Source organism: Columba livia, chromosome 6 (assembly GCF_036013475.1).
Source record: "Columba livia isolate bColLiv1 breed racing homer chromosome 6, bColLiv1.pat.W.v2, whole genome shotgun sequence".
In the NCBI taxonomy this organism is placed as follows: Eukaryota; Metazoa; Chordata; class Aves; order Columbiformes; family Columbidae; genus Columba; species Columba livia.
The window spans coordinates 25622838-25649993 of NC_088607.1; the positions used below are offsets into that span (position 1 = coordinate 25622838).

A 27156-nucleotide genomic window follows, 5' to 3' on the forward strand; every position below is an offset into this window, starting at 1 on the left:
ATGCTTGACTCTCATTAAATAGAGCTGTCTCTATGAGCAGGTTTTGTTTACAGCACTGAGCCCCGGGCACCAGCTGAGGTCTAGGATAGACTCCAATACTTTTGTTTCTGTTTGTTGTATAAAGGCCAAATAATTTATTTGAATCGCACCTTTTGCAAAAGTAAACTAAAGGGGTTTAGTACATAGATGAATGTATTTTTGAAAAGAGTTTAAATCCAAATTTGCAGGGATGGCTTGGTGGACAAGTCATGTAGGACAGAAATACTGATGACTTCTATAAGTCTAATATTTTGTACTTTTTTTTAAAAAAAGAAGTATTTTCTGGGAGCAGGCCCTGGGAGTCCTGCTGGTCTATGTCGTGCTGGCTTGTCTCCTTTCCAGCTGAGAGTAATGTAACAGATGGAAGGCTAGCACTGAAACGCAGAGCGAAGCTAAACACGTGATTAAACTCTCTAAAAGGCCAAAGCCCTTATTGCATGTAAGGCAGCTTAAAGCTATCCCCAAACTGGCTTGAAGGGTAATTTCTTTGTGCAATTATCTATTGGTTTTTGCTACTGGATATTAAGCAGCTGTAGGGAACAGGGGAGACATTCTGGTGGTTGCACATGGAGAAAATGAGAGCTGGGAAAAGGAGAAGTGAGAGCAGAGTGCCCATGTCATGGTCCCTTGGTTTGAGATTTAAGGTTTAATGTCCTGAAATCCTCTGTTTATAACAAAATATGCTTAAAAGAGGAATCTTGTCTGCATTCTCCATAATCAGCTGTTCTATTTATTTGATAAACAAACAAAAAAATAGTGCTGTGTAGAGATTTGCTAAATCTTCAGAATACATGAGATTGCTTACATCAGCAGGCTGCCTTGCAAACTGCCAGTGCAAAGGAACTGGTCTGCTCTGTTGAGAAAGCTGCTCTTAAATCCAAGATGAAAAAGGAAGGAGATGACATGGCTCAAATACACCAGTTTTCACAGTACTAAAAAGCCTGACAGCTTTCAAAAAGATTAATCCCACAAAGAAGAGTGCTACAAGCTTGTAAGTAGTTTTTGGACAGTTTGTAGGTACCTCTTAGATCCCACATAGGGCTGAAAGTTGACTTTGTGTGGTTCAATTGCATTGGTGCGGAAAGCTAACCCGAAGTGAATTTTTGCAGGTGTTGACTGCTGTGCAGTTGTCAGTGAGGATGCTTGAGCTGCACCCGCAGGAAGGATGCAGTCCTGTAACCTGGGGGTGCCAACGGCACACAACCTGCCGTCCCGAGACCGCTCTCCTCCCACCGCGGCGCAGGCGGGGGCACCTCCCGCTCGGGCTGTCCCCGCGCCGCCTCTGCCCGCCGCGGGACACGGGGGAGGCGGGGCCTGGTGCCACGCTCGGACGGGATTGGCTCGTACGCGGGATGGGCGGGTACATAACGGCACAGGTGCGCGGCGCGCGAATTCAGGAGGGCGGGCGGTGAGCGCTGAGGCGGGCTGGTGGGGCTGCCCTCACACCGGCTGAGGGCGCGGCTGGAGCGGGAGGGACCAGGTGGTTTGGGAAGGGGAAGGCGGGGGGCAGCCAGCCCGCGGGCGGCACGGGAGGTGTCGGATGCCGCGCCACCCGCCGCACCGCGGTCCCGGGCCGGGGAGAGGCCCCAGCGGCGTTTGGGGCGGGAAACACACGAGTGAAGGAAGGGAGCCCCGGGCTGAGCGCTGCGCGGGGCTCAGGTGCGGGCGGCGGGGCTGAGGGTGAAGCCCGCAGTGGGCAGCGGCTGTGAGGGGACAGCGGGGGTGGCGCAGGGCGGGGCCGGGGCCGCTGCCGGGCGCTAGAGGGCGCGAGGGGCGGGGCTGCGGTACCTCCGGGAGGGAGGGGCCGGCACCGGGGGGTTCGGCGGGAAAGGCTGAGGTACCGCGGGCAGGGGATGATCCTGGGGGGCTGCAGGTGGAGGCGCTGAGGTACCGCGGGGGGGAGAGGACGGCCCGAAGGAACTTTTCCGGGAAATGCCGAAGTGCCTCGGCGAGGGGCTGGCGCTGAGCGGGCTGCAGGGGCAACGGCTGAGTTACCTCAGGGAGGGGACAAGGTCAGGGGAGGCTTTGGTAGGAATGGCTGAGGTAGGCCAGGGAGGGGTTGGCACTAAGGTGTGGTTTCAAAGGGAATTGCTGAGGTACCTTGATGAAGGGATGCTGGGATAGGAACTTTGAAGCCCTTCAGATGGGTCAAGAGAGTGTTTACAGCAGAAAATTCTGCAGTAATGCATCCCAGTAAAGAGGGGGAGGGTGGCAAAACTTTAGATCAGGCCTGCTAGGATGCCTGAAGGTTTGGGGACAAGGAAGTTGAGATTGTTAGTCCTTTACTAACAATTTATTTCTCTCTCGCTCTTGCAGGGCTTGACTGAATGGAGAAGCAAGTGGACAAGACGTTCCCGTGCCACAACACAGATAAAATTTACTACTCTCAGCTTTAGACACCTGGAGAACCATTCCCATTTTGCTTTTAGGCAGCCTCTACTTATACACTTCTCCCAAGCAGAACACAAGTTGCCAATAAAAGCCATATTAAACCCCAGGGTGTACACTCTGCAGCTTTCAAGCCCAGCTCTGCGTTAGCTCACACCTACAATTTTGCACCACATAAACAAACTTGGCAGTGGTTATTGCAGTGTTTGGCTTTGGTGAGGACAGTGTGTGTTTGTCAGCAGCCAGTGTAGAGTGGAATCTGAAGGAGAAAGTGACGTTTTCTATGGCAGAACTCATTGATTTTGGAATGTTATTGTGGAAGTTGTCATACAGATGTTTGGGGTTGGTGTATTACTGCAGGATGAGTGGATTTGTGAAGGCTTCTCTGGGAGATGCAGTAGAGAGAGCAGTTTAGAGTGAAAGGAAGAGATGTGGAGGGTTTGTAGGTAGGTTTTGGATGGTTGCCAGTTGAAGAGTTGGTTGTTTGCAGGTTAGGTACAGGATAGAGGGTGAAGCTGACTTTGCCTCGGCAGTGCAATTGGATGGTGTGGAAAGCTGATGCGAAACAGGCTTCTTCAAGATCCAGCTGGCAGCTCCAGACATTTCCCGCTGCCTGGCAGGGCTCAGGGGGATATGTGCAAAGCTGCAGCATTACCAGAGCCCACTGGAGTGACGCACCGTGAGCCTGAACCTCTGCGAATACCAAACAACAGGTAAGGACCATGGGGATTTGTATTGAGCGATGACAACTATAACACATTAAATTGGGGTTCAGCCTAAGAATGGCATATGGGGGAGCTCTGGTGCAGCAGAGGGACAGAGGTGAGGGGCCAGGGCCACGGCGAGGTGGCCTTGCTGTGGGGAGGTGTCAGCACCTGGACTTGACCTTTGTCTGACTGTAGTGGCCTGGAGTTGGTGTAGCTCAGTCCTCCATGTGTTTCTCTTGAGGTGGAGCAGCTTGCAAAGGAAAAAGCAAGGAAGAAGAGGAAGGTGGTGAAGCTATGAGTAAGAGTGATCAAGAAAGAGAATTGGAGTGCATCTGCGAGTTGAGGAGGATCAAGAAAGAAGATGATGGTAGTGAAGCTGTGAGTCAAGAGTGATGAGGAAGATGGGCAGCCCAAGTCAGGGATGAGGAGAATGTCCCTCTGGGCACAGGGAGTCCCCTGTAATCAGGGCTACCCCCTCCCCCCACCTAGAAACCGTGTCCAGGGGCCCAGATGTCCCCAGACAGAGTTGCATCTGACAGCATGAGCCAGGTCTTCAGCATCACCTATGGGTAAACTGGGAGCAGGGGCTGTTGGCTGGGTTTTGGGGGATGGAGAGGTGTGCTGGGGACCCAGAATTTTGGGCGACTCAGGGCCGAGGGTGGGAGTGGTCTCTTGGGATGTGTCCATCTGTCCTCCAGCCCATGGAAAGGAGCAGCTAAAGGTGGGGAAAGAGGATCCTGCCTGGGCGAGGGCCAGGCTTGCACTTTGAGGAAATGACAATAGAGGTGGGTTGTGATTCTGAGAATTATTGGGAAACAGATACATAAATGCTACTTTCTGGGTCTAGTTCTTAGCCTGTTCGTACTGACAAGTCTTAGAATTTGAGAAAAGCTAATTTTGTAAAATAACTCCAGTGCATGAGACAATGGCCTACAGTTGCAGATATTTTCAATAAGTTAAGCATTTATATATAATTTACATTGCTTTCTTAAGTAGAACATTAACATGTGATCAAATGGATTCTATCTGTAAATTATCTTTGAATTACAGCTGTTGTATGCTTATCTAAAATTTTAACCTGAAGTTTTTGTGATATTGCTTATCTGACAGTTGCTTTCTCTTTAAAATTCTGTGTTAGAAATAATTGTGCTTCTTACATCAAATGGAAGGTGATGGTCAGTTTTATGTTTTCAGACAGTCTCAGATACATTTCACTCAAGTACACATGAAAACACTTGCAATGCTAACTCTTATAGTGTGCTGACTGGAATTATTCGTGGTATTGGAGCATAAGCAAAAACTGAAAACCTGGGACTGCATATAGAATGCCAATTTTCAGTAAGGGGCTAGCAGTATCTAGAGTGGAGAATTTATGACTGGTTATATGTGTAGCAAAAGTTAAGTTGGGCTATAGTGCATTAGTTATTATCTTGAAGGCACTCTCAGACTGTCCTGAAGTGGTGTTATTCTTCAGAAACACTCCAAAATGCTTTACAATGGAGATATCCAAGACCTAATCCAAATTGACTGTGGCAGATGACATTCAGGCAAATGAGCAGCGTTACCCACGAGACAGCATAGTGTTCCTGGAGGGCTGCATTATTGTTGTAGACTCGAACATATTCCAGAAATGCATTAAGTTAAAATCGGCCTGGTTACAGGCGCAGTTTCACTGGCTTAAGTGGCTTTGAATCAACAGACTTCTGGGGTTTGCATACAGGGCCCCCAGACAGAGATAAATGAACAAATTGCAGGCAGCGTTTTTGTGAGTCAGCTCAGAAAGGCGCTTCCAGCAGGTCACTTTCCCACCGGGGATGCTTGAACTTGCTGCTCCAATGGACCCGCCTGCAGATCTGACCGATCCAACCGCTCGGCCCGGTGGTGCCCTTCTTCAGCAGGCAAGCAGTGCTAAGTGCCTTCTCTCACAGGAGGTGACTCAGAGTCATGGGGCTGGTGGCTTGCTTTCTTCTGATCTTCAAGTACCAAATCAGTAAATAGTAATTTTGAAAGCCCTTTTCCACAGCTGGATAGAGGACTTTATTTTCATGAATTTAAACACATTGTCACATGCTTAAACCCTGGGTGGAATTCTCAGGGAAGCGTAAGTGCTAGACAGGCTGAGCAACAGTGGCAGAACTGTTCTGCAAAAATCCTGTTGAAAAACTGTTTCCTTTCTCTACAAAAGAAAGTCACTAACACTGTCTGGAATCAGTCTAGTGTATCCGAAGACACAGTAGGGTATTGATTTCTCAGTTTCCTCTAATTGTCAGCTTTGTTGAGAGATACTGAATAAATTATCAAAATTTGAATTTGAGACATCTTCATATGTTGTTTTCACTAAATGTAAAACAAAAAAGCTGTACGCTCATCACATTGTTATGGATGCCCAGCCATGCAACCTATTAAGGTAGAAGTTGCTCACCAGTATCTTTCAGTAAGCACATTTCGATGCTTTTAATTGAAATAGCCAACCTTCCTGAACATACAATACCTAAGATGACAGCTACGCAACTTTCTCCTGTAGAGGGTTTAAAGAAAAAGAGACATGCAATGTTATCCAGTCATTGTATCCTTTATATGTTCTTGGGGCACCATTTGGGCAGCTTAAGTTTTGAAGATGCCTTTGACTGGAAGGGTCACACACAGAGTTGTTCTGGAGCTGGTCACTGGCACCCACAGAACAATGTTGGAATAGCTGTGAATACCAGGGCAGTGTCTCAGAAGCCAAAGGTCTTTTGCTGGGATAAGAAAGCAAGCAAAATGCTGGAGAGTTGTCCTCTCCCTGCATCACCAGAGCATTTCTATACCACTGGGGAGAGTCCCGGGCATGATCCCAGGCTGCCAGGAGCGCTGGTAAGAGTGCACTGGAATGGACAGGTTTGAGGAACTGCTGTTTCTTGCCTTGTAGGGAAGATACGCAAGGTCAGCACAAACAGCCCCTTCAAGTGCCTACTCTGCTTCACTGCTGTCATAAACATGATAAGTAAAATAAAGTGGCTGGAAAGCTGCTGCTGACCCGTGTGTGGCTGTTAACCCCTGAAATGCTTCCTGACCTGTAGCCAGAGGGAGTGATTGCTCAGTGAGTGTGTGGGAATGTGCTTCTTAGGAACAAAGCCTGGAGGCATGTAGGAAGTGACTGGTTTTGCAGCCATTTCGAAGACTCAGGGAGCAGACTTGCGTTTGTAAAAGCATCAAAAGGGGGGTCTTGGTCCCCTCTCCCAGCTGAGCTAGGCATGATGGGTGGGTACTGGATGAAGACTTAGGAACAAAGGGAGAATGTGCTCTGTTTTACAGGAAAGATATTAACTCCTTCCTGAACAGAAAGAAAGATGACTTGAAATGGTTATTTTCTGATATTTTGGTATCCTTCTTTTTGCCCCATCGGGGATCCAACCAGCATGTCTTGTGTGAAGCTTTAAATGGAAGGGAATAGGCCAAAAGGAAATAAAAGCAACACTCAGTGTGGCAAGGAGGCATGGTGCCCGAGAAAGGATCAAGTGTAGCAGATGCTACAGGTGAGTGAAAGATGAGATTCGTTGCAGAAATGGCCCACCATGGGTGGGGGCAAGACTCCCCTGGCCACATCTGTCCTCGTTGTTCCCCAATGCACCATGGGTCACACCTGGCAGATTGGAGGGACCTGGATGCCTGAGTCCTGAGACAGGTTTCTCTCTTGAGGGAGGGCAAGACAGGGGATGCTCCACAGCAGCACCCTTGGGACCCCACCAGTGCCTTTGGGTGAGCCTCTGTGTCAGGGCAGGGACATGGTGCTGCCCTTACAGCTGTGGGCAGGGAGGGCCAGACTGGCCGCAGCCTGCTGCAAGTTGGGAGTCGCCCTGGGACGCAGTGGCACGATGTGCAGATGGGCACATGTGGGTGGGCAGCCGTGCGAGGAGTGCCGGTGCCAGGTGGGAGGGAGGGCATGGCTGCGAGCGGGGCTGCCTGGCCGTGGGGCTTGCAGGAGGGCAACCGAGGCCACAGCTGCAAACGCCCTCGTGTGCATGCTGAGACAGACATTTCTAAAGTCACTTTGGTTCAACTAAGATTTGTTTTAGTAAGCAGAAACAGGTTCTGGGAAATAACATGCAATATAAATTCTTTTCTAAATTATGTCCTGTCCGTAACAAACCAGATAACTGTCTGTAGCATACTACTTTTTCCTTTTCTCCCCACTCAGCTCAAACAATCTCATGCTTTTCAGTCCATTGTGACATCCTTGTTCCTACTCTGTGCCTAAACAACTGATGGATTCTGGGTTTTGCTGTTTTGGGGTATTTTTTTTTTTTGTTCATTTGGTGTGGTTTGGTTTTTTTTGTTGTTTTGGTTTGGTATTTTTGTGTGGTTATTGTTTCATTGGGTTCTGTTTGTTTGCTGGGTTTTTTTTAATCACTCCAGATTACCAGAAGCAATGGGTGTTTCCTACTGGTGATTTCATATTTACACGAGGGTAGAAATCGAATGCATCCAGGGTGTCTTGGCCCTGGTGCCAGTTTCTTTGTATGTATTTTATAATTGTCCTTTTTTCCGTTCTAATTTCTTTCTCCCCCACTCTGCTCCTCCTCTTCCTGCCCTTCTTTGCCTCCCCTCCCTGTGCTTCCCTGGCGGCATTGCCAGCTCTGCACAGGCCCAGTTTCTCTAATCAGATGAAGCCGCAGGATTATTTCCCTCCCTCCCTCCTGGGCTCCATTTTATTTCCTCTCCAGCCAAGGGGGGAGGCAGGAAGGGGCGTCACAACTCGAGGAAACCCCATGTCCTAGTCTCCTGCCTCTGATGCTGTCTAGCAATCCCTCCTCCTTCCACTGATCGTATGCTTACCTTAGTGTCAACAGCATCAGGCTGATCAAGGAGCCCAGTTTCTAAAGGAAATCTGAACCCTTTTGGCTTCCATTCTCCTCAGATTTCTGAGCATCTGTTTTAAATACCCTCCAGGTAACTTGGACAGGGAAACTGGATGTGCAATCTCTGATTAGGGGGAAGGTAAGGACCACGGGAGTCATGTGTTGCCCGTTCTGTCATCTCCTGTAAGGACACGGAGTCCTCTCGGTTCTGCTAGCAGGTCCCTGAGAGCAACAAAGCAGATGAGGGGAAGGGAGAGGAGCTGCACTGAGACAGACTCAGGCTTCTGTAAGTGCTGTGTTGGCAGCAGGGGGCTGGTAGCTGGACTGAAAAGCCTAGAAAATGGTAGTTCTTCTCTTTTACTAAAATGATGGGACCTATGACTCTGAGCTTTAATTGAATTTAATGTGGTGCTGCAGAAGGCGGGGGTTCTCGTGCCTGGTGTCTTTCTCTTAGACGTGTATATATTTGTCTTTTAGTGAGTGTTTCTAGGAAATACTTGTCACTTTTTCTTTGGGGGAGAAAAACCTCCATAACCCCGTTCATTTTATTCCTCTGCACGTCTGCAAGTTTATGAAGTTGCATTTTTATTATCTTTTGTGTGTATGTTGAGGTTTTGATACTAAGGAAAAAAAAAGATAAACTGTGTTGCTTTAAATTGTTACCTTTTAGTACTAGTCTGCCAGAGAATGGATTCCCTTGTTTTTTCCACCATGTGTACCACATGATTTTAAATTCCTAAGAAGTTAATATTGAACATTAGAGAAAAGCTGAGGAATATTTCAGTACCTTCTGCATATCAGCCTTTTTTACACTCTTCTTTCCTAGATAAATGATCAATCACTATTTAGAATGACGAAGAAAATTTTCTCTTGAACCAAAACATGTCTTCTCCAAAATAAAATATTTTATTTGACTTTTTTTTTGTCACTAGAATAAATCTTTTAAATCAGACACCAGAGCAGAAGAGTGTTTTGTACTTATGTTGTAGTTTTTAACCTGCTATGACTAAAAGTATGAATCTGTGCTGATGCACTTCTGGATTTTAGAGGAAAGATTTAAAAGGGAACAGGAGAGCAAGCAGTTATTTGTGTTTAGAGAACTCTAAGCATGAAAGGTGACAGGAAAGATAACAGATAAATACATTTTGTAAGATGCTAAACTTGTGCATAAGGTGGACCATATAAAGATCAAAATCCACCTGTTTTCCAGTGACTCATGCTTCAAAGTAATCATCTGATACAAAAATATTGGTGATTTCCTTGCACAAAGATGTTGATTAAAGCTTGCGAATAGCTGTTTACATGTTTACGGCTAAGCAGGTGTCAGTGTTTGCCGGAGCTCGATTGCAGTAAGATCCAGGTTCAAAGACCTCTATGTGGAGTCTTTGTGTGAAAGAATTAGGTTTGGGGAAGGTTTCATTTCTGAGGGTGGATTAGAGGAGGGCTTTGTGTTTTTGTGTTGTGGATCAGTTACTCTGTAAAAGTCTTCTCTGATTAGAGGGTTTTGTTGATTTTTACCACTGAGATATTTTATCTTAGCTGTACTCTAGAGAGAGCTGCAGTTACAGTTTAGTTTATCTGACAATTGTCTAGGGCTGCATAAACAACAAAAGCAGTGAACTGCACATAGCGTTATGAAGTCTGAACTCGTTTATAATACCAAATGTCATAATTCCCTATTGGATAACCACACCAAATCCACATTTTTCCTTCCATAGAAAACTATACATATTCAAAATACGCTTGAAAAATTAAGAGTATATGAGAGAGGGTGAAAGAGATGCAAATGGTTATTGATGATCAGTATATTTCTGAAGTTTAATTTTCTTTTTGTTAAGGGCAATGTCAAAGGGTAAATTGGAGGTAGCTTTAAAACACTCCAGAAGAGCAGAGGTATTTGCTGTACCAGTGAGACAATGTTACGCCTCTCTGCAGGCTGCTTAGTTCTGTGCAGAACGGTAGCAAAACGCTCTTCCTTCTCTGTTCCTTTCCCCTGTAGTTAATGTTTTAAAATGAAGATGGAGTGTACTTCACTGATCCCTTGTATTTGGATATTGCAAGCTGTTATACGATTTGCATGAGAATGCACCCTAGGAAAGACGTTTTCAAAGACTCAGGAACCAGACAGAGTTGTTGATGGTATTTATTAATTTTCTATGTTCTGTATACTATATAATTATTTTTTCAATGAATCAGAAAAAATAAAAATCCCATTTTTGTTATCATATGCCATATCTTATTGTTGCAAGTGATCCTCAAGTCATTGGGCAATTCTCTTACTTCCTAAAATATACAAAAGTTTGTATCTCTGACAGATGTAAATGATATATTGTTGCTTGTAGTACCAAACCATTCTGGCCCAAGAACAACAGTATAGCATGAATCATAGGCTGCAAATGATATTACACTTTCCTTGTCAGCCTTGCACTCTTTTCATTTCCTGTGACCATCAGCAGCACCAGAGTGTTTGTGGGCACTGGCCTTTTGGTTCATACTTTCATTTTCATTGTATGATAATGAGAGTTTTTTAACTGGTGTAAACTGTGAAGCTGGATGCATTTACAGTGTCGTTTGTGAAAACACCTCTCTGAGCTATTAAAATTCTGGAAGATTTGAGTCACGCAAACCTTAATAGTCTTTTTTTTTTTTTTTCCCTTGTGGGGAGCGGGGTGAAGGGTGTTTCAGTGGTGACAGACAGGGATCTTTTCTGTAAAAGCAAAAAGGGGGGAGAATGCAAATGTTGGAGCACAGTGGTCAGGAATATCTGCACAAGGGATACAATGAGAAGGCAGTGACTGAGAGATACTAGATTAGTTGTGCTCTGGTTAAGATCATTTGGTGCAATATTTCTCATGGATGCATTACAACTATTGAATTAATCTAAAGCTGTGCAGCTGATAGTTCTTATGTATGTTAAGAACCATCCTTTTGGAGCATCCTTTCATTTCTTGGTGGATGGTGGGGAAGAAGGTGCTCTCTCTCCTGTACAAAAGCTGTTAAACTTTTCAGAATAAAGTTCCACTCAGACAAATTATCTTTAGCAACAGGAACCACAAAAAATCACTTTGAGGCTGTGTATTTATACTCAGAGCATGGGAATAGGTACAGGCCAACTAAATGAAGTTGGCATCAGTCAGGTCTCTGCTAGCATGGTGTTGAGCGTACGTTAAGCACATGAGTTATATCCAAGTGTCATTCTGCACCAAAAAAGCATCATAAGAAAAATCACCTTTAAACTGGCCTTTCCCTGTGTGCATCTTGAAAGCAGTGTGTCCAGAATTATGGCTTAACTCTTACTCAGTGCAGATTTAATACAAAACAGAGAAAGGAGCAAGAGTATTTCTCCATCTGCAGAATATTTACTAATTAAGCTTTAGCAAGGGCACATCTGAGTGTGCAAACGAAGGTTAATGGGATTGAGCAGTTGTAAGACCTTCATTTGACGTGGAGAGCTTTAGTCAACAGTGCTGACAGAACTGACAGACTGACAGAACCCAGTTCATCTAAGCTGAATTGAGAGATCTGACTTCCTTTTCAGTTCAAACTAAGCAAACCTGGCATGGAAATTGGAGAGATGATGAATGCACAAAGCCACCCTAACTCTTCTAAACTGGATTTTTTTTAGACTTAAGATGGTTTTATTGCTTTCTTCAAATAATCTGCTGGGAGAGTTCAGTGTTTATGACTGAACATAGTGGATAAGTAAATATTGAAACATTGTCAAGGAAAAAGAGAAATCTTATTTTAGCAGTTTTATTTGGTTCTGGATGGCCTCTGAACTGTGGAAGAGGTGGAGTACTTTTGTTAATTTAGTAACAAGAAAGGTGCTAACACATTGGAAAGAAACTTTTGGAGTTAATAGGTATCAGGTTGCCTGTAGAATACAGACATCGCTTTTGTGCTTCCTTTCAAAAGTCAATCCTGTTTTACCTTGTTGCAGTAAAAGGTACAGATTCCACTAATCAATTAAGTAAATGGTCTAATACTGCAAAATAGTTGCACATTCCAGCTTCTTTTGAAGCTCAGAATGAGAAGCAATATGAAAACTTCTCATTGACAATGACAGATAAAAGAAGAAAACTACGGAAACAATTTAAAAAATCATTGAGTCATTCAATTTGAAAGGGATTTTGGGAACTCATCCATTCCAACCTCCTGCTCAAAGCAAAGACAGCTATGAGGTCAGATCAGATTTCTTAGGGTTCTGTCCACTTGGGTCTTGAATATGTTAAAAAAAATGTTTGAAAAGCAATGAATTCCTGTAACAGAGACGTACTTCTTTACGACGAGTATCTTGTTGCGAGCAGTTATCAGCAGATGCTCAAAGAGTTACCCTCTAGCTGTTCATGTCGTACAGGTGGGATCTTCCTCTGCCCTGGAGGTGACAGGAACCTACATTGTCTTGAACCTGCAGCTCCCGAGTTGTCCCAAGTTTATACCTCAATATCTTGGTTTCTGACATTTTGAAATATTAATAAGGAAGTAGAGACTTCTGCAGCTCATTTTGTGGTTGAGATTAACTAAGAAGTGGGGAAACTTGCTTGTTTACATAGAGCAGGACGTAAACAAGTTCTTAAGAAAGTTCTTCACATGCTTGGATTTTACAAAACATTTGCAAGCTTTAGTCTGCTTTACAGTGTCTTGGGTTTTCTTCCCTTAGTGTCTTTGGTGTCAGACAAGCTTTGGATGGCATCTTGTGAGCATGGGATCTCCTCTAGCCGAGCTCCAATGTTTTTCTCCTCTCAGTCCTGAGACAGTAGAGACGTTTTCCCTTTTACCCTTTTCAGATGTTTTCTGAAAATTATAGATAATAGTTGCCCACATAATAATTGGAAGAGTTGCTTTTTTGAGAGAGAGAGAGAGAGAGAGACACCACAGCTTGACATCATAACCGTTATTTATGATGAAAGAACAAGTTTGAAAAGGAAACTTATTATTCCTAGTTCCTCCCATATTCCTCGATTTGTAGGGTTTCACTACAGTCAGACAATGGCAAATGTTAGCAACGCTATGAAATGTTATTAGATAATCTTTTCAGTCCTTTTCAATACTCACTTGACAATATGTGTGTAGCACCGCTTATCCCTCTGGATAGAAATTGCCAGTTCTTTTACTAGCTTAAAGATACATAAAAGAGAGCTTGCAGTGTGAACCGAAAACTTAAGTTTATCACACAATCGTTCTGGCAGAGAGATTTTCTTGGAAACTTAATCATAGTAAGTAAAAGCTTGTAAGTGAGTGCAGCACTGCAGGACAACATGGTCTGCAGTTGTGACAGCTCTGCTTGTAAAGGTATAATGGATCTACTTATAATGAATCACTGCTGCTTAATATACCATACATATATAATATGCATCTTGTTAGCATGCATATTATATCGTATGATATATACATATGACACCTAATTTGAGAAATTCTGTTATTAAGATTACTCCTCCACACCTGATGCTGGAGGAAGGGCTGCTTTAAAGAGATGCTTTTGAGGCATGGATAGTGTCTGAGCTTTACTGGCAAGATGAGGTTTCTGCAAGTGCCACAAAAATTTCACATAGAGATGCTCTCTTTGTTTCTTTCAAACCAAATATTACAAAAGAAACACCACAATACATTCTTTTCCATGTCTTAAATTTAATATTTTTCATTCTGGGATTTCAGAGTGCTCTGCAGTCATGAATTAAGCCTTTAAATACCTACATCAGGGGCGTCTGCATCTAATCCCTGAGTCACAGATGAGTAAACTGAGTCACAAAGGGAATGACTTGCTCAAGGTCATACAGTGTGTAGTGAGCACAGACAGAATTAGAAGGCAATTGTTTCCTCTTTCTAATTACTGAGCAATCTTTTACATATATATATATATATATATATATATATGTAATCTAGAAGTCAGTCTTCTGTCAATCTACAGTGCAGAAGTCTTTTCCCTGCCGCTGCTGAGAGCAATTTCTGGACATAGGTCTTTTTGAATCTTTCTTTTCTCCAGTGCTTTCTGTACAGTTCATAAATGCTGTCATTTAGATAAAGAGCAGGGGTTTTTTAGGCCTTGCATAGTGTTCAATCACAGGCAAAAATAAGGGAACAAGAAAATGAAAGCAAACTAACAGGTCTTGCTCAATAAATTGCCAGGTTTTTTTAGGCAGGAGAGAGATTTAACTGTTACATGCAGAAGAAGAATGAACCATCTTTGATTATTTAGGTGGGGCATCTTTCAGTCTGTAGATACTTTCTTCCTTTATCCTAACAGAGATGTTTGGAGAGCTTCAGATTACTGTTACTTTTGTTTATGTTACCATTACTCCTGTTCCATGCTGCCATAGGAGTTGCCAGCCTTCTATTAAGGATGATATGTGAGCTGCTATACTTGCGGTTAGATCTAGTGAGTATTTTTAAGGCAGATTTGAACTTTGTCTGCCACTGCAATTAGTTATAAAGCTGTGATCACTCTTGGCATAACACCGAGCACAAGTGAGCACGTGTTTCTGGGAGGCTGGGTGTGTTAGAGGCTGAGCCCTGTGCTTTGATCATCTCCTTCCAGGCAGCACAGAGCACATTCACACTAACTCTGCATTGGCTGGCACAGATTGTGTGACAGAGCTTTAGATGTTAGATGCATATTCACTTGTTAGGATGGAGTATCTCATTGCCCTTATGTTGAAAAGTAACTAACTACAGTGCTGAATCCTGAAATTAAAGCTGGGATATCCATAGGGCAGGGAGGCTAAACCAAGCTGAGTTCATATCTTCCCTCTCACTGTTGCTATGATGCTTTGAATATTTTCTACTAAAACACGTTTTAATCGCTTAGCCGGTTGTGTGGAATTGTGACGTGCAAACTGCTGGGCTATTGTAAGAAGATTGCATTAATATGTAGCTGTACTCCCTTGCTGTCAGACTGGAAACAGGCCATAAGTGGGCTTTTCATTTTCTGTATGATTTTTAAGTTCATGATGCTTCACAGACAACTGGGATTCACGGTTTGCAGGCTTGAGCCTCTGAAGGGTAGAGGCTTGCTGAGCAAGCTATGGCCATGGGTTTTTGCAGACTGCCAGATCAGTGGGTTTGCTTTGGGGGTAGTCTGTTCAAGACTGACCAGAGGACCCAAAAAGGGAGCTCTGAGCAGGGTGAGTCATTCAATACCACACTGACCCTGTCCCGTCCAAATTGGTACGTGTCGTGGAATAGGATTTGATCTTCTGCTGTGAAAAAGAAAAGGTTCACTAGTGTCTCTCTCTGAAATAAATCCGAATATAGATAGGTCACTGCAAATTTTGTGCATTGAAGATTAACTCCCAAAGAAATTATGCAATATTTTTCTTATAGGACTTTTGTACTGCCAGTGGATATTGGTAGCCAGCAATTCCTAACAGCATAGACCTGGCAGCTGAATTAACAGTTTCATTTTGCATAATTCTGTTCTGCTTAAACCAGAAAGGCAATTATATTAATGTACCGCTTCTGTAGGTACACACTGTTCACTGTAAGCATGATTCTAGGTCAGTGTTGCCTGCTGTTGTGATATTTGTTGCTTTGTGTTTTTTTTTTTTTAAAGCCTCAGATGCTTAAAACAGTTGATTACAGGACCATGTCAGAATATTTTACTTGTAATGAAAAGGTTTTAAGCCTTCTGACTGAAGGCATGAGCTTTACAGAAGTGATCTGTCAAATACTAACAGTGAGCATCAAATATGACTATACAATATGTCATATTTTAGCTCTGTTGAGTTTATTTTAGGGCAGCTTGTACACTCAGGTAGGTCTGTACACATGGAGACATAGCAGGAGTAATGCTTTGCTGGTTTCTTCTCTTATAAAAATTTGTGAAAATCCTGAGAGATCTTTGAAGTTGTTTCTGGGACAGATGATTGAATATGGAAAGGTGGTGAAGAGGACGCCGTAGTTGCACAGTGCATCATGTGGTAATGTCAGGGCTACATCCCAACACATGCCTCCCTTGTGACAGTGTACCCTCCCTGCTTTCCCAATAATTTGTTTACAGCCCTGTGTGAATGCTCTTTCCTGGTAATTCAGTTAAAGTTGCCATTAAAATAGTCTCCTTTGGTTCATCCCTCTCAGGCTCTTCTCTTGTGGCACTCTCATTTTAGAGTTCCCAGCTCTGCCAGGGCTGTGGGCTGCCCCTGCTGTTTCTTAAAAGTGAGTGCTCATCCTCTTGCATGACTTTTCTTATGCTATTGGGATAATTGTGGATGCAATGGCCTTGTCATTCTCCCTTGAAGTGAATGTATCAGCAAATGGTTGAAGCTGTTCACTTTCTGACATGGCAACTATTTTGTTATCCCCTCGTGAGGTCACTGGTAACCAGGCTACCCACAGTAACTTCAGAGTTTCGGGGAGGAGGTATCTGCTTGGGTCTGAAGCAGGGAGATAGCTGAGGTTCACTAATGAGCACTCTTTCCTTTCATCTTGTTTCCAGTCAGTGCAGAGACATGTCTGTCCAGTGTGCTCAGCTTCAGGTTGTGGAAAGACAAAGTCAAGGCTGGAAATTTTAAGCCAAACCTGACAGACCAAGTGTTAATTAACAGGAACAAAATAAAAGCTGTGAAAAGTCACCTTATATGTACATAAACCAAACACAATCTATGCTTTTGCTGTGCTGTGCACTGTCTCAGCTCTTCTGCTCTTGTGTTTTCTAGCCTGTCAAATGTACTACTCTTCCTACAAGTGAATTGTGGTCCCAGTGACAGGCACCACCGTCGCTTGTGCTTCTAGTGGTGCAGAACTGAAAAATAACCCCATTCATTGGCGTACACCATATGCACTGCTCTGTTGTGTGCTTCTGATGGCACATGTAGATGTCCAGATCACTCTGTCCTGTAGATGTCTCTGATACTTGGAAATATGACAAGATTACTCAAAATATTTAGAAGAGGGCATTAGCAGATTGAACTGAGCAAGGCATAGTTAATTTTCCAAAATTGAAAGCCTAAAAGAAGATGATGGATTAAAGGTTAAGTAATTGGGGTCTCAACCTGATTCTATATTAATCTAGTTGCATTGGTATAGTTGTATTTACAAATTTTAGAGAAAGTCCTTGAAGTGCCCTGATGAGTAATACCTCTTCCCCTATTGTAACTCCTCTGTTTCTTCCTTTCCCTTATGCCTCACCAAAATAAAATAACAATTAAAAACACAGTCCCCCCCTAATCCCAGACACTTGAATCTCTAAGCTTTTTACCATGGCTAATCCTGTTTTGCCAATGCCTTTCAAGTGGTTTGAGTCCCCCTGCCCAACAGTAGATGTTAGTGATTACTGTTAAGGGACTGTTTCTTTCAGGGGGTGTAGTTGGGGGGAGGCTGTCAGGTCTCATAATACCAGCACATCAACCTTTGTGTAAGGTACTGGTCATTCTCAATGGGGGCAAGTCAGGACAAATTTTTAGACATGACCATACTTCTGTTTTTTAGAATTTTGGTGGTATAAGCGTCTTTAAAATAAGTAGAGCTCTAAAATAAATTAATGTCATATTAGATGTTCCTTTTAATGTCATTTTACCATTGTAAACATTTATCTTTGAAATTGAGTTGTAGATGTCAACCAGGAAGACACTTTGCTTAAAATACCAGACCTGAAGAGAACACAGTGTGAATATGCTGCATTGCTTCTGCTGCCCAATGCAACTTGGCTGTTTAGGCAGAAATTTAGTTATGCCTGTGCGTATTGTTTTGTGTTCCAGGCAGGTGTCAGCAGTGTTTATAGCTAAGTGACGACTGCCCCTTAGGTTGTAATGAAAGTTCTGTCATTTTAACTATAAACTGCTCTTGCTTTTTCAAATTTATTACCGTGGTGTCTGTAATAAGATTAAAGAGAGTTAAGAACTTACACATAGCACCTTTCTATTCAAGTAAATCTCATGAGTTAATTAAAATCACACTATTCTCCTTGTATAAAACAAATGTATGTGTCTCATAGTTTGGTGCTATTGCAGAAATTCTGTATTAGTGCTATGAAGTTGATTATTATTGTACAGGTTACTGAGTGCTGATGCACAGCAGGGCCAGAATGATGCAAATGAAAGAGCAAATTCTGGGCAAAGGCCTTGCAGCCCCCTAACGCTGCATGTCTTCTCAAAAGGTGCCGGTGCTCGCCCCAGAGGGTCCTGGTCAGTACCTGACATTAACAGTCATCACCCAAAAATTTGGGGATAGGTCAAGTCACCTAACTCTTCCAAATTCCACACTTGCATATTAATGCTCTCACCTCTGAAACCAGCTCTGATTTTATCACTTGTTTTGTAGTCAGACGCTGGTTTTGAAAGCACAAAATGAACTGTATGAAGAAAAAGAATATTCTTTGCTGATTGTGTGATCAGTGAAGTGAAGGGTGAAACAGCTCCAGTCACTATTACAAGATGTGTTGATTTGTGGCTTGACCATCACAGCTATATAAAGCAAAAATAAACTGTGGAGAACTTAGAGAAATAATTCTCTGGCACTGCATGTATAGTTCTAGTAAGTAATATTAAATTTAAATGCAATTCTTCTTTGTCTCTTCCCAAAGTCTGCAACTGGTATTGTTCACTTTGGTAGGTGACTCGTACTGCATAACAATGTGTTTAGTTACTGCAGTAAACGAGCACTTAGGAAAGAGCGTAGTCAGCGTGGTATAACTCGCTAAATTGTGGTGCAGATTTCCAGCAGCTGAGCTACTTTTATGGCATTTCTGTAGTTTCTTTGCTTGTTGTAACAAATGCAAGCATGGCTGGATTTCTTTTCTTATTAACACACCCTCTCAAGTTAATATCCCATGTTACTATCCTCGTTTTGAAAGCTGTGATTTGTTTTGTGGATGTCTTGTTTATGGTATCACTCTTGTGAAGCCTGCCAGTGCAGGGAAGAAAGTAAACACTAGCAAATATATAATGCAGGAACTAAATACAATCATAGTGAAATAGCATGTGGTATTATATGTTACATGAAAGCTTGTTCTATGTATTGACATGAGAGTAAGGAATTATTCCACTTTATATCCACTTGTGTTTCTTGTCAAAATTGTGATTAAAAGTACGTGCATGCAATATAAAACTACTGAAGAATTTTGGAATCATAGTTATTTTACCAGTGGATGTCTTTCAGTTGATAACATACATAATATTTAATATTCTGAGACTAAATTTACTAGCAGTGCATTAAATAGGTCACAACTTTAATCATAAGTCATAGCAAAATACACATTTGTAGCTTTAAAGTAGTTCAGTGGAATTAGTGAAAGCAGCCTAGATCCCCTCATAAGCTATCTGAAGCTAAGCCAAAAATAGTGGATGTTAATTCCATTTCTATCCTAATCCTTTCTCTGCTTGTCTAACAATTTTCTATATATTCATAGCAGGGTATCTGCCTCAAAGTTCGTGCTTTCTTGTTTGCGTATTCAGGTGCAGATTTCTTTTGAATTTTAAAAAAATCTTTCAGATCAACTCAGAATCTACAATAGGTATTTTTCAACAAAATTGTTTTCCTATAAATTATATATTTACTTTTTAGAAAGCAAAGTTAAGCAAAGTAGTCTTCTCCACCCAAAAGGCACAAGAAAAGTTGTTTCAGGTCCCTAAGTACCCACCAAGTCAGCTGTGTTTATACCCATGTTTCAGGTGAGTGATCCATTCCTGATTAGCTGATTCACAAAATACAGTGGCATTGCATGACTCTGAAATTACAGTAGAGAGCTTCCGTGGTTTGGGTTTGGTTTTGGGTTTTTTTTGGTTGTTTATTTGTTGTTCTTGGTGGGGCTTTTTTGTTGTTGGTTGGTTGGGTTTTTTTAAAGTTTGCCACACCATTCAAGTTTGAGTAGGAAGTACAGCACCTCTAGTGTGTGTGCATGGAGTTTTGTGTCTCTTCTGTAGGGATGTATATGCACATGTAAGAATTTTTGTGTACCCTGGGGAATCAATGCCAGCATTGCACATGTTAAATGTAGAGACTGGGAAGGTGCGTATGGGATTATGTGCCGTTTCTAATGTCTAAGGGCTTTGCTCTAGGTTTATGCCACTAATAAGTTTGCACTTCTGCAGAGGAGAGTGGTCTTCTGTTTTGTCTCTCTGCTGATGTTAGTGATCAATGTGGCTGTATCGATGATCTGATGTAGTGAGAGCTAAGCCAGTTTAAAACAAACAAACAAACATACAACAAAGAAACCCAAACAGGGTTGGCAAGCTGATGTAGTTCATGGCACACCCGCCTGCTCACATACGCTGCTGTGAAATGCTGTGGCACCACTTGGCTGCAGCAGAGGTGAGCAAAGGCCGAGCCTACCAGACAGTGATTTGTTCTGCTGCCATCACCGTCCATACAGAGGTCCAGGTGTGCCAGTCCGGCTCAGGGCCCTGCCTCTGACAGGTGGGCAAAATGTGCAGTTGTGTAAGGGCTCATAGGTCTTGCCAGTGGGGAAATTAAACAGGGAATGGAGGGAGAAAGCAGTAGGTGGCCTATGAATAGGGAAGTGTTCAGGCTGTCTGAGAAAACAGAACTTTGCATTTCAACACAATGGGAAAGTGCATTATTCTAAGGCAAGCTGACTCATCTTGTTTGAATGAGGCTTTGTTTTCTTTTTCACTGTTTCTTTTTTTCCCCATCCTTAACTATGTCCTACAGCATCAGGTGAGATACTGTTTTACTTAACTGGTAATTGTTCCCGTTGTTTGTAAGGTCCAAATGTCATAGGATAATTGTTACAATTGTGCTAGCATGGAACGCTGGTTTGTCTGAGAAAAGATGTTCAAATGCTCTTGATAGCTGCTGGTTACAATGTTGTATATGTATTTGTACATGTGTAATGTATGTAAGCATTGGCCCATGTTTGGTCTTAATTTCAGCTGCAGCTGGAGTCTGTGTGGGTGGGGCAAAAATAAAGCTATTCAGAGTTCTCGTTTGAAGGTTTCATTGCAAACATCACACTGGATGTTGTTTTCAGGGATGACAGTATATTTGAACTGTTTCATTCATCTGAATGTGTTTCTTCGCATTCAGGTGATGAATCAGTCTCAAGGTTGCATCACTTCTTCCAGTTACAGAGGTTTCTGCAGTAATGCTACATAAAGTGAATAGACGTCTTGGTATCTGTGTATATATGTGTATTCGATCCTTGTAGAGTTTGTGAAAGAGGTCTTCTAAGTTTGCACAACCTTATATCATCTGTTAACAGGATGTGTTTGAAACTTCCTTTCACCTGACACTCAGTATTTGTGACTGAGGATTTCCATTGGTAAATGTTGTTTCATCCCAGTGTGTGTGAAAGCCTTTGCAGGTGTTATCTTTAAAGAGATTAAATGTGAGGTCTTCACCTTGCAGACAGCCATGCTCTGGTGTTTAATACCAGTGACTCCTCTGAACTCTACATAGCACACTATATCCAAACGTGTAAGTGGCTGCAGGATAGATAACATGCTGGAGGAAATGTGTGATGTGTTTTAAAACTGCCACTTTCCCAGTTCTTGCTTCTCTTCTAAGTGTCGAGTGAGATTTTGTGAGGGCTTTTGAAGAACACGCAGAAATACGACAGCCAGCCTGGCAAGAAGTGGTTGATTTTGACTGCAGCTGCACTCAGCAGCACCTCTAACCCAGGAGCCTGAGCTTCCATTCCTGGAAGAAAACATGCTTTGTGTTGTCCTCAGATGCCACCAGCCTCTGGAGTCCCACAGGCCAGAGAGGCTGCATGGCATACAGAGCAGGCTCGGTGCAGGTGGAGTCTGTAATGAGTTTAACTTCTGACTGAAAAAAAATGTATGAAGCAGGAGAAACTGCCTTTTATCTGCATACAGTCCAAATTTGAACAAACCCTAATGCTAAAGGATATTGCTGCCAGTCACAGGTCCCTACTACACAACCCACAATGAGAAGCTTCTCAAAGAAGTGATCGCAAATGTTATATTTTATTGTTATTTTTTAATGTTGCCTTGCTTGATTTGATTTCATTATGGAAAACAGCCAATGAAAGTGGATTATGGGTGGTGGGAAAATTACAACCTGAACTATTAGCTTGCCAAAGTTAACAACAAAAATGGAATTACGAGTGTAAGCACTGATAGCTGTCTGGCTCAGCAGCGGAGCTCTTGGTTTGTGGATGGAGCAAAAGGCGTGCTCTTTAGCAGTTATGTTGGTAGATGACTCTCTGAGCCTCTAAATATGTCAAAAGGATCACATATGAAAAGCTTCTCACTGAGAGGTTTGAATGTGAGCCCGTGTAACCACTGGTCTCTTGAAGTCATGAGTGAACTTTCCTTTACATTTACAGAGTGCTTTTATCCACCACCGTCTTGTTTCACATATTCATTTTTATTTCAGTGATACAGTTCACGACAAATTGTGAAGGTTTCGGTAGGAGTCCTGCTAGGGAGGCAGAGCATATACAGCGCACCTGAGGGAAAGTTCTCTTAAAGGAGAATTTGTGGCTTCTGCTGTACTTCTGCACAACAGATTTTTCAGTAGTATTTGACCTGGCAACAATTAATAAATGCTCTAGATTTTTCTGTTCACCAGAATGGGTTCTTTTAGGAAAGAGATATATGTATGTATATAGATAGATAAAGATATGTTAGCATATTAAAATAACTTATTCAAATGTTGAAAGACCTCTGTGACACCAAGGGAATGTGAGCAGTCAATTAGTGGAAGATCTGATTCAACCAATGGATCACTAAATCTGGTTGGATTCAAATCTTCAATTACAATTTTTCTTAGATGTGTAAGTGCTAAAGAAATGTCAACAACATGCAGGATACTATACCAATCAGTAGAAATAAGTGTTTTCTAACAACAGAAGTGACTGAGCGCACTAAAAAAAAGACAGAGCTTTGTTTTAAGGTTTTCTTGGTTTGTTTTTACCCTGCTTCTGGTACAGTGAATGTGTACCTTGCCCAGCCAGTGTGAACTTGTGGATTCCCACCAGTGACTGGCACAAGAAGCCCAAACCACGCACTGAAGCGTGTACTCTCAACCGACTCTGTGCTGAGATGCAGACTTTCTGTCCAGCTCGGTGGCTCCCAGTCTGCGTACACAGAGACTACAGTACAGTGCTTTTTAAAAAGTATTTGTGAATTGTGCAAAGCAAGAAGCCCAGGAAGAAGGTCAATAGATATTATAGTTTGCAGTGCGTATACTTCCTCCTTAAATTGCTTCTTTTTCTTCTTCACCATTTCTTGCAGATACCTCTTTTTTTGCCATGTCAGCTGACAGTCACCAGCTCCACACTCATTCCTACCAGGCCGCACTAAGTTCTACTTGTGACGGTCTCCTGAATGTCAACAGTCACCCCCTGTCAAAGAGCTCCTCAAGTCTGGCCTGTACTGGGCAATCAAGTTTAGAGGAAAGGCAAAGCAACAAACAGGAGCTGAAGAAAAGCCACAGTAGCACCATTTGCCATACCCTAGGAAAGGAGAGTGATGCAAGGAGTGTGCCAAGTCCTGGATGGTCCTCCTCGCAGCCTGGGATGATGGGACTTGGATCAGTGGTCCAAACCATAAGTGGCCAGTCAGCTGATGACAATTCACAGAGAAGAACTAAGACTACAAACCATTTTCTTATTGCTGAACAGTCCCAAGTATCCTGGGAAGCAGGGGACACTAAGATGTGTGTAAAGAGCAGCACTGTTGAGAATGTTTCTTCAGCCTGCATTGCCAACCAGCAAAGCACATGTGAAATGGAAGAACCGGGAACTGCCCTTCAGAGAAGCCACTCAGACCTAACTTGCAGCTGCAAACAGCAGACTTATGTTGCTCACACAGAAGCCAGTGTAACTCACTCCAGCCTAAGCTCTTCCAGCTGCAGGCATGGCCCACCAGTGGCTAGGATGGCTTTCCAAACACAGGGTTATGGATCAGAAACAAGTGAAAATACATCTCACTGTCAGAACATTGTGACTCATCTTTCAGTTCTACCTAAAGATGAAAAAGTACCCACAAATAGCTATGACAGCGGTGGTATTCCACGGAATACTAGTGTTTACACAGATCCTGGAACTTTTCACACAGCTGTTCTAGGACCCCACATGCCTGGAAATGGCTTCTCAAACAGGACAATGTCCAGTCAAGCCACTGGGATTATTCACGGTGGTCTGACTTATGGTAATATTCCAAATGCTGCATACTCCCCCATGGTGATGACAGTTCACAACAATTCTGCAGGGCCTTGTAACATAAGGCAGGACCCTTGTTTGAAGGCAGATGCCACCATCCCTGCCTATTGCCATTCTTTGCCCATACCTTCCATACAACTTGTTCCACGATTGGTATGCTCAGTTAGTGAGTCGGGAAAAGAGCAGGCAGCACCTGGCTATTTTCATTCCTTTTCTACTTCAGACATTCTGACATATCCTAAGCTGGTGTCTTCAGTAAGTGAATCGGGCCTGGATGCCAAGAGAGTCCTGAAATGCTGCAGCATTCCTGGAGAACAACCGCAACATGCTCAACACTGTGCTCAGCAGGAAAGACCTCCTCCAGAAACAAAGGCTGCCTGCGTTGCCTTTAGTAACCAGCAAGGTGCAGATGTGGTGATGACAACAAAGGATATGTGGACTATGACCTCTATGAATGATTTAACCAAAGGACTCAAACGAGCTCTTGAGTGTAGAGATGCCGAGGTACAAACTCTTCCGACCGTGGAATGCAAATCTGTGGCAACAAGCCCGGCGGCTGCAGCAGAAGACCACTCACACGTGTTCCCAGAAGTAAATCTGGAGCAGGACTTGGAGGCCCCTAAATCTCCAGTACGTGAAGTAAGATGGGATGATGAAGGAATGACATGGGAAGTGTATGGGGCATCTGTGGATCCAGAAGTCCTTGGTTTAGCCATTCAAAAACATCTCGAGATTCAAATAGAACAATTTCAGACAGAGCCTGCTAATCTGGCTGGGAAAAGTAATGATGAGCCATCTTCTGATAAAATGGGGAAAAAAAGGCCATTCAGAACAATGATGCATTCCCTGAGATATCCCAGCTGTTGTGCTCGATCCAGTACTGCAGTGGAGTGAGCAGAGCTGTAGGACAGCTTCTGTGCTGCTTTTAAGTTGTAAATAAATGCTGACTCCTGAGTGCTAACACAGTACGTGTGGACAATCCACTGCTGGATAAGTGGGAAAAGTTCAGTGACCATCAAACATGCATCAAAGCAAAGAAAAACCCATGGTTGGGCCATCTAAGAGAGGACAGCACGTTGTATCTACATCATGGCATCTGGATGCTCTTGACTGTATTTAATGTAGTGCTGTTTTATTCTTCTATGTTAGATTTAAATCATATTGTAAGGAATGAGACTTCTTTTCTAGATGATGCACCTTTTTAAAATGATGTTTTTTTTCTGTATTTTAATAATTTAGGGTTAGAAAACAAAGTTAGAAAATGATAGTTTAATCAAATCTCTTAGCTTTCAATCTTATTCCCTTCAATTGCTTTGGGAGCTACTTTGCTGTTAATTGATAATAATGCTGACTATAAACCCACTTTGACTGTAGACAAAATGACAAACTAGTGTAATGCTGTATCACAATGAATTGTAACTTTTGCTACATAACTCTGTGAAGTAATTTTGATATGGCTAGTCTGAACTCTTCCCTTTGCAAGCCAGTGTACAGTTGGAGGATGCTTCTGCAACTTTAAAATAAGTTTGTAGTTATGATTAATTACACTCTAAATATCCAGAATGGATGTTTACCAAGTGATTGACACAAATGTACAGTATTACCAAAGATGACTCGTGTAATTTGAATTACTTACTGAATGCTTGTTTGAGAGACATGAAACAAAGGCTGTTCAGATTACTCTGCCACACTATCATACCCCACAAATCATAAGCAGTATTGTTTTACTTATATTAAAAGTGACTTCCAGTAAGTTCTTTTTACGTGCGTCTATCCTGACCAGTGGTTATTTTGTTCTTGCGTAAACCCCAGGTGACAGTGTGCGTGTAACCTTTGCTTCTCTTGTGTTCCCTCGCTGGTCTGACATCAAACATCTGCTGAAAGTGAGACTTTGTGCCTTCACCCACGTACACCTCTAAGGTTATTTGTTCCAAGTGCCTTGGTCATGTGGGCAGCTTAAAGATTTATTTTCTCCTAAAAACAACTTTGCAAACAATTTCCCAGTGAGAAATGTTTTATGATAGTGTAACACAGCGTAGTGCAGGGCCTGTTTGAAGTGAAAGGTTTGTCAAGGAAGCTGAGACCATTATTTCCAGTGTCATATATGGACTTTGGTCAATGTCCAAGATACTCCAGGAAACTAGGAATGTGCAGTGTTTTTTGATGAAGAGAGAGGAGGAACATTTGTTTCTATCTCAAAGGAAAACTTGCAGTGTCAAAGAACTTAGTGCTGTGGAACTATCATTTTTTTTCTTGAAATATGTGTGATTCTTGTTTTGGTTTGTGTTTTGTTCCAGTAAGTTAGCAGGCTGTCTACCTGATGTTCACTTGACATTTGTATATGAACAGGAGCTCCTAGTGCTTACAACAGCTTTAACATTGCATCTAGAAAATCCTTAACTGTAGGACCTGCTAGCTGGAATGTGCTGTGATACATTAATTCAATAACAGAGAGTAGTTAAAGATCAAATTTTCATTCCTGGACAAAGTGGAATGAAACAGAGCTGGTTCCTGTGAAACTGGCTTTGAGTTCTGGATGTTTCATTCAGGCCCTGGGACTTCGCCTCCATCAAGTCTGAACTCAAACTGAGTTTTATACAAACCGAGTCTGAAACCACTGGAATATGACCCCTTACTCAGGACACCTCCAGAGCGGTGAGCATCCAAGTTTTGAGAACAATCCTAGACGCTGAAGTTCCTTTTATTAAAGTTTTACTAGAAGCAAAGAAGTAATGAGTAACTAAAAAAAGTATCTTCTGCTGTTATTTATTGTTTAGCTAAACAGTTTCTATATGGGTTTGTTTTATGGTCCAGAGTATCCTATGCAGTACCAAACGTTGATTTCTTCCTTTCTTCAAATAATGCACTTTGAGAATTTTAAGCACTATAAGAGCCTAAAACCTTGTGTTTGTTAGCTTGTCCTCAGGTGTGCAGAATTAAAGATTTGAACAGTCAAACTAAAGCTTTAAAATAGCAAGTGTACTTTCATCCCATGGCCATAATAATCCATACTTTTAAGCTATTTGACATGTGGAATAATCTTGATTCTCCTTCCCACCCCTGCCATCCCAAGCACTCCTCCAAAATAAAGCCCCCAACTCTA

At 42.6% G+C, this 27156-nt stretch overlaps 1 protein-coding gene across 14 annotated transcripts; it reads left to right on the forward strand.

Annotated features, from left to right (window-relative positions):
- Positions 1 to 1415: 1415 nt before the first annotated feature.
- GPRIN2 (G protein regulated inducer of neurite outgrowth 2) lies at positions 1416 to 25806 on the forward strand. 14 transcript variants are annotated; one of them, XM_065067617.1, is made up of 6 exons: positions 1553 to 1698; positions 2356 to 2873; positions 2961 to 3140; positions 3376 to 3512; positions 6043 to 6112; positions 23124 to 25806. In XM_065067617.1, the coding sequence occupies exons 4-6, from the start codon at positions 3496 to 3498 to the stop codon at positions 24945 to 24947; spliced, it is 1911 nt and encodes a 636-aa protein (XP_064923689.1). In that variant the 5' UTR covers positions 1553 to 1698; positions 2356 to 2873; positions 2961 to 3140; positions 3376 to 3495; the 3' UTR covers positions 24948 to 25806. The 14 variants fall into 14 exon arrangements, 13 of the variants coding, with proteins under 13 accessions (XP_064923686.1, XP_064923683.1, XP_064923689.1 ...); XM_065067614.1 differs by lacking the exons at positions 1553 to 1698; positions 3376 to 3512 and adding an exon at positions 1416 to 1447; XM_065067611.1 differs by lacking the exons at positions 1553 to 1698; positions 3376 to 3512 and adding an exon at positions 1423 to 1519.
- The last annotated feature ends 1350 nt before the right edge of the window (positions 25807 to 27156 follow it).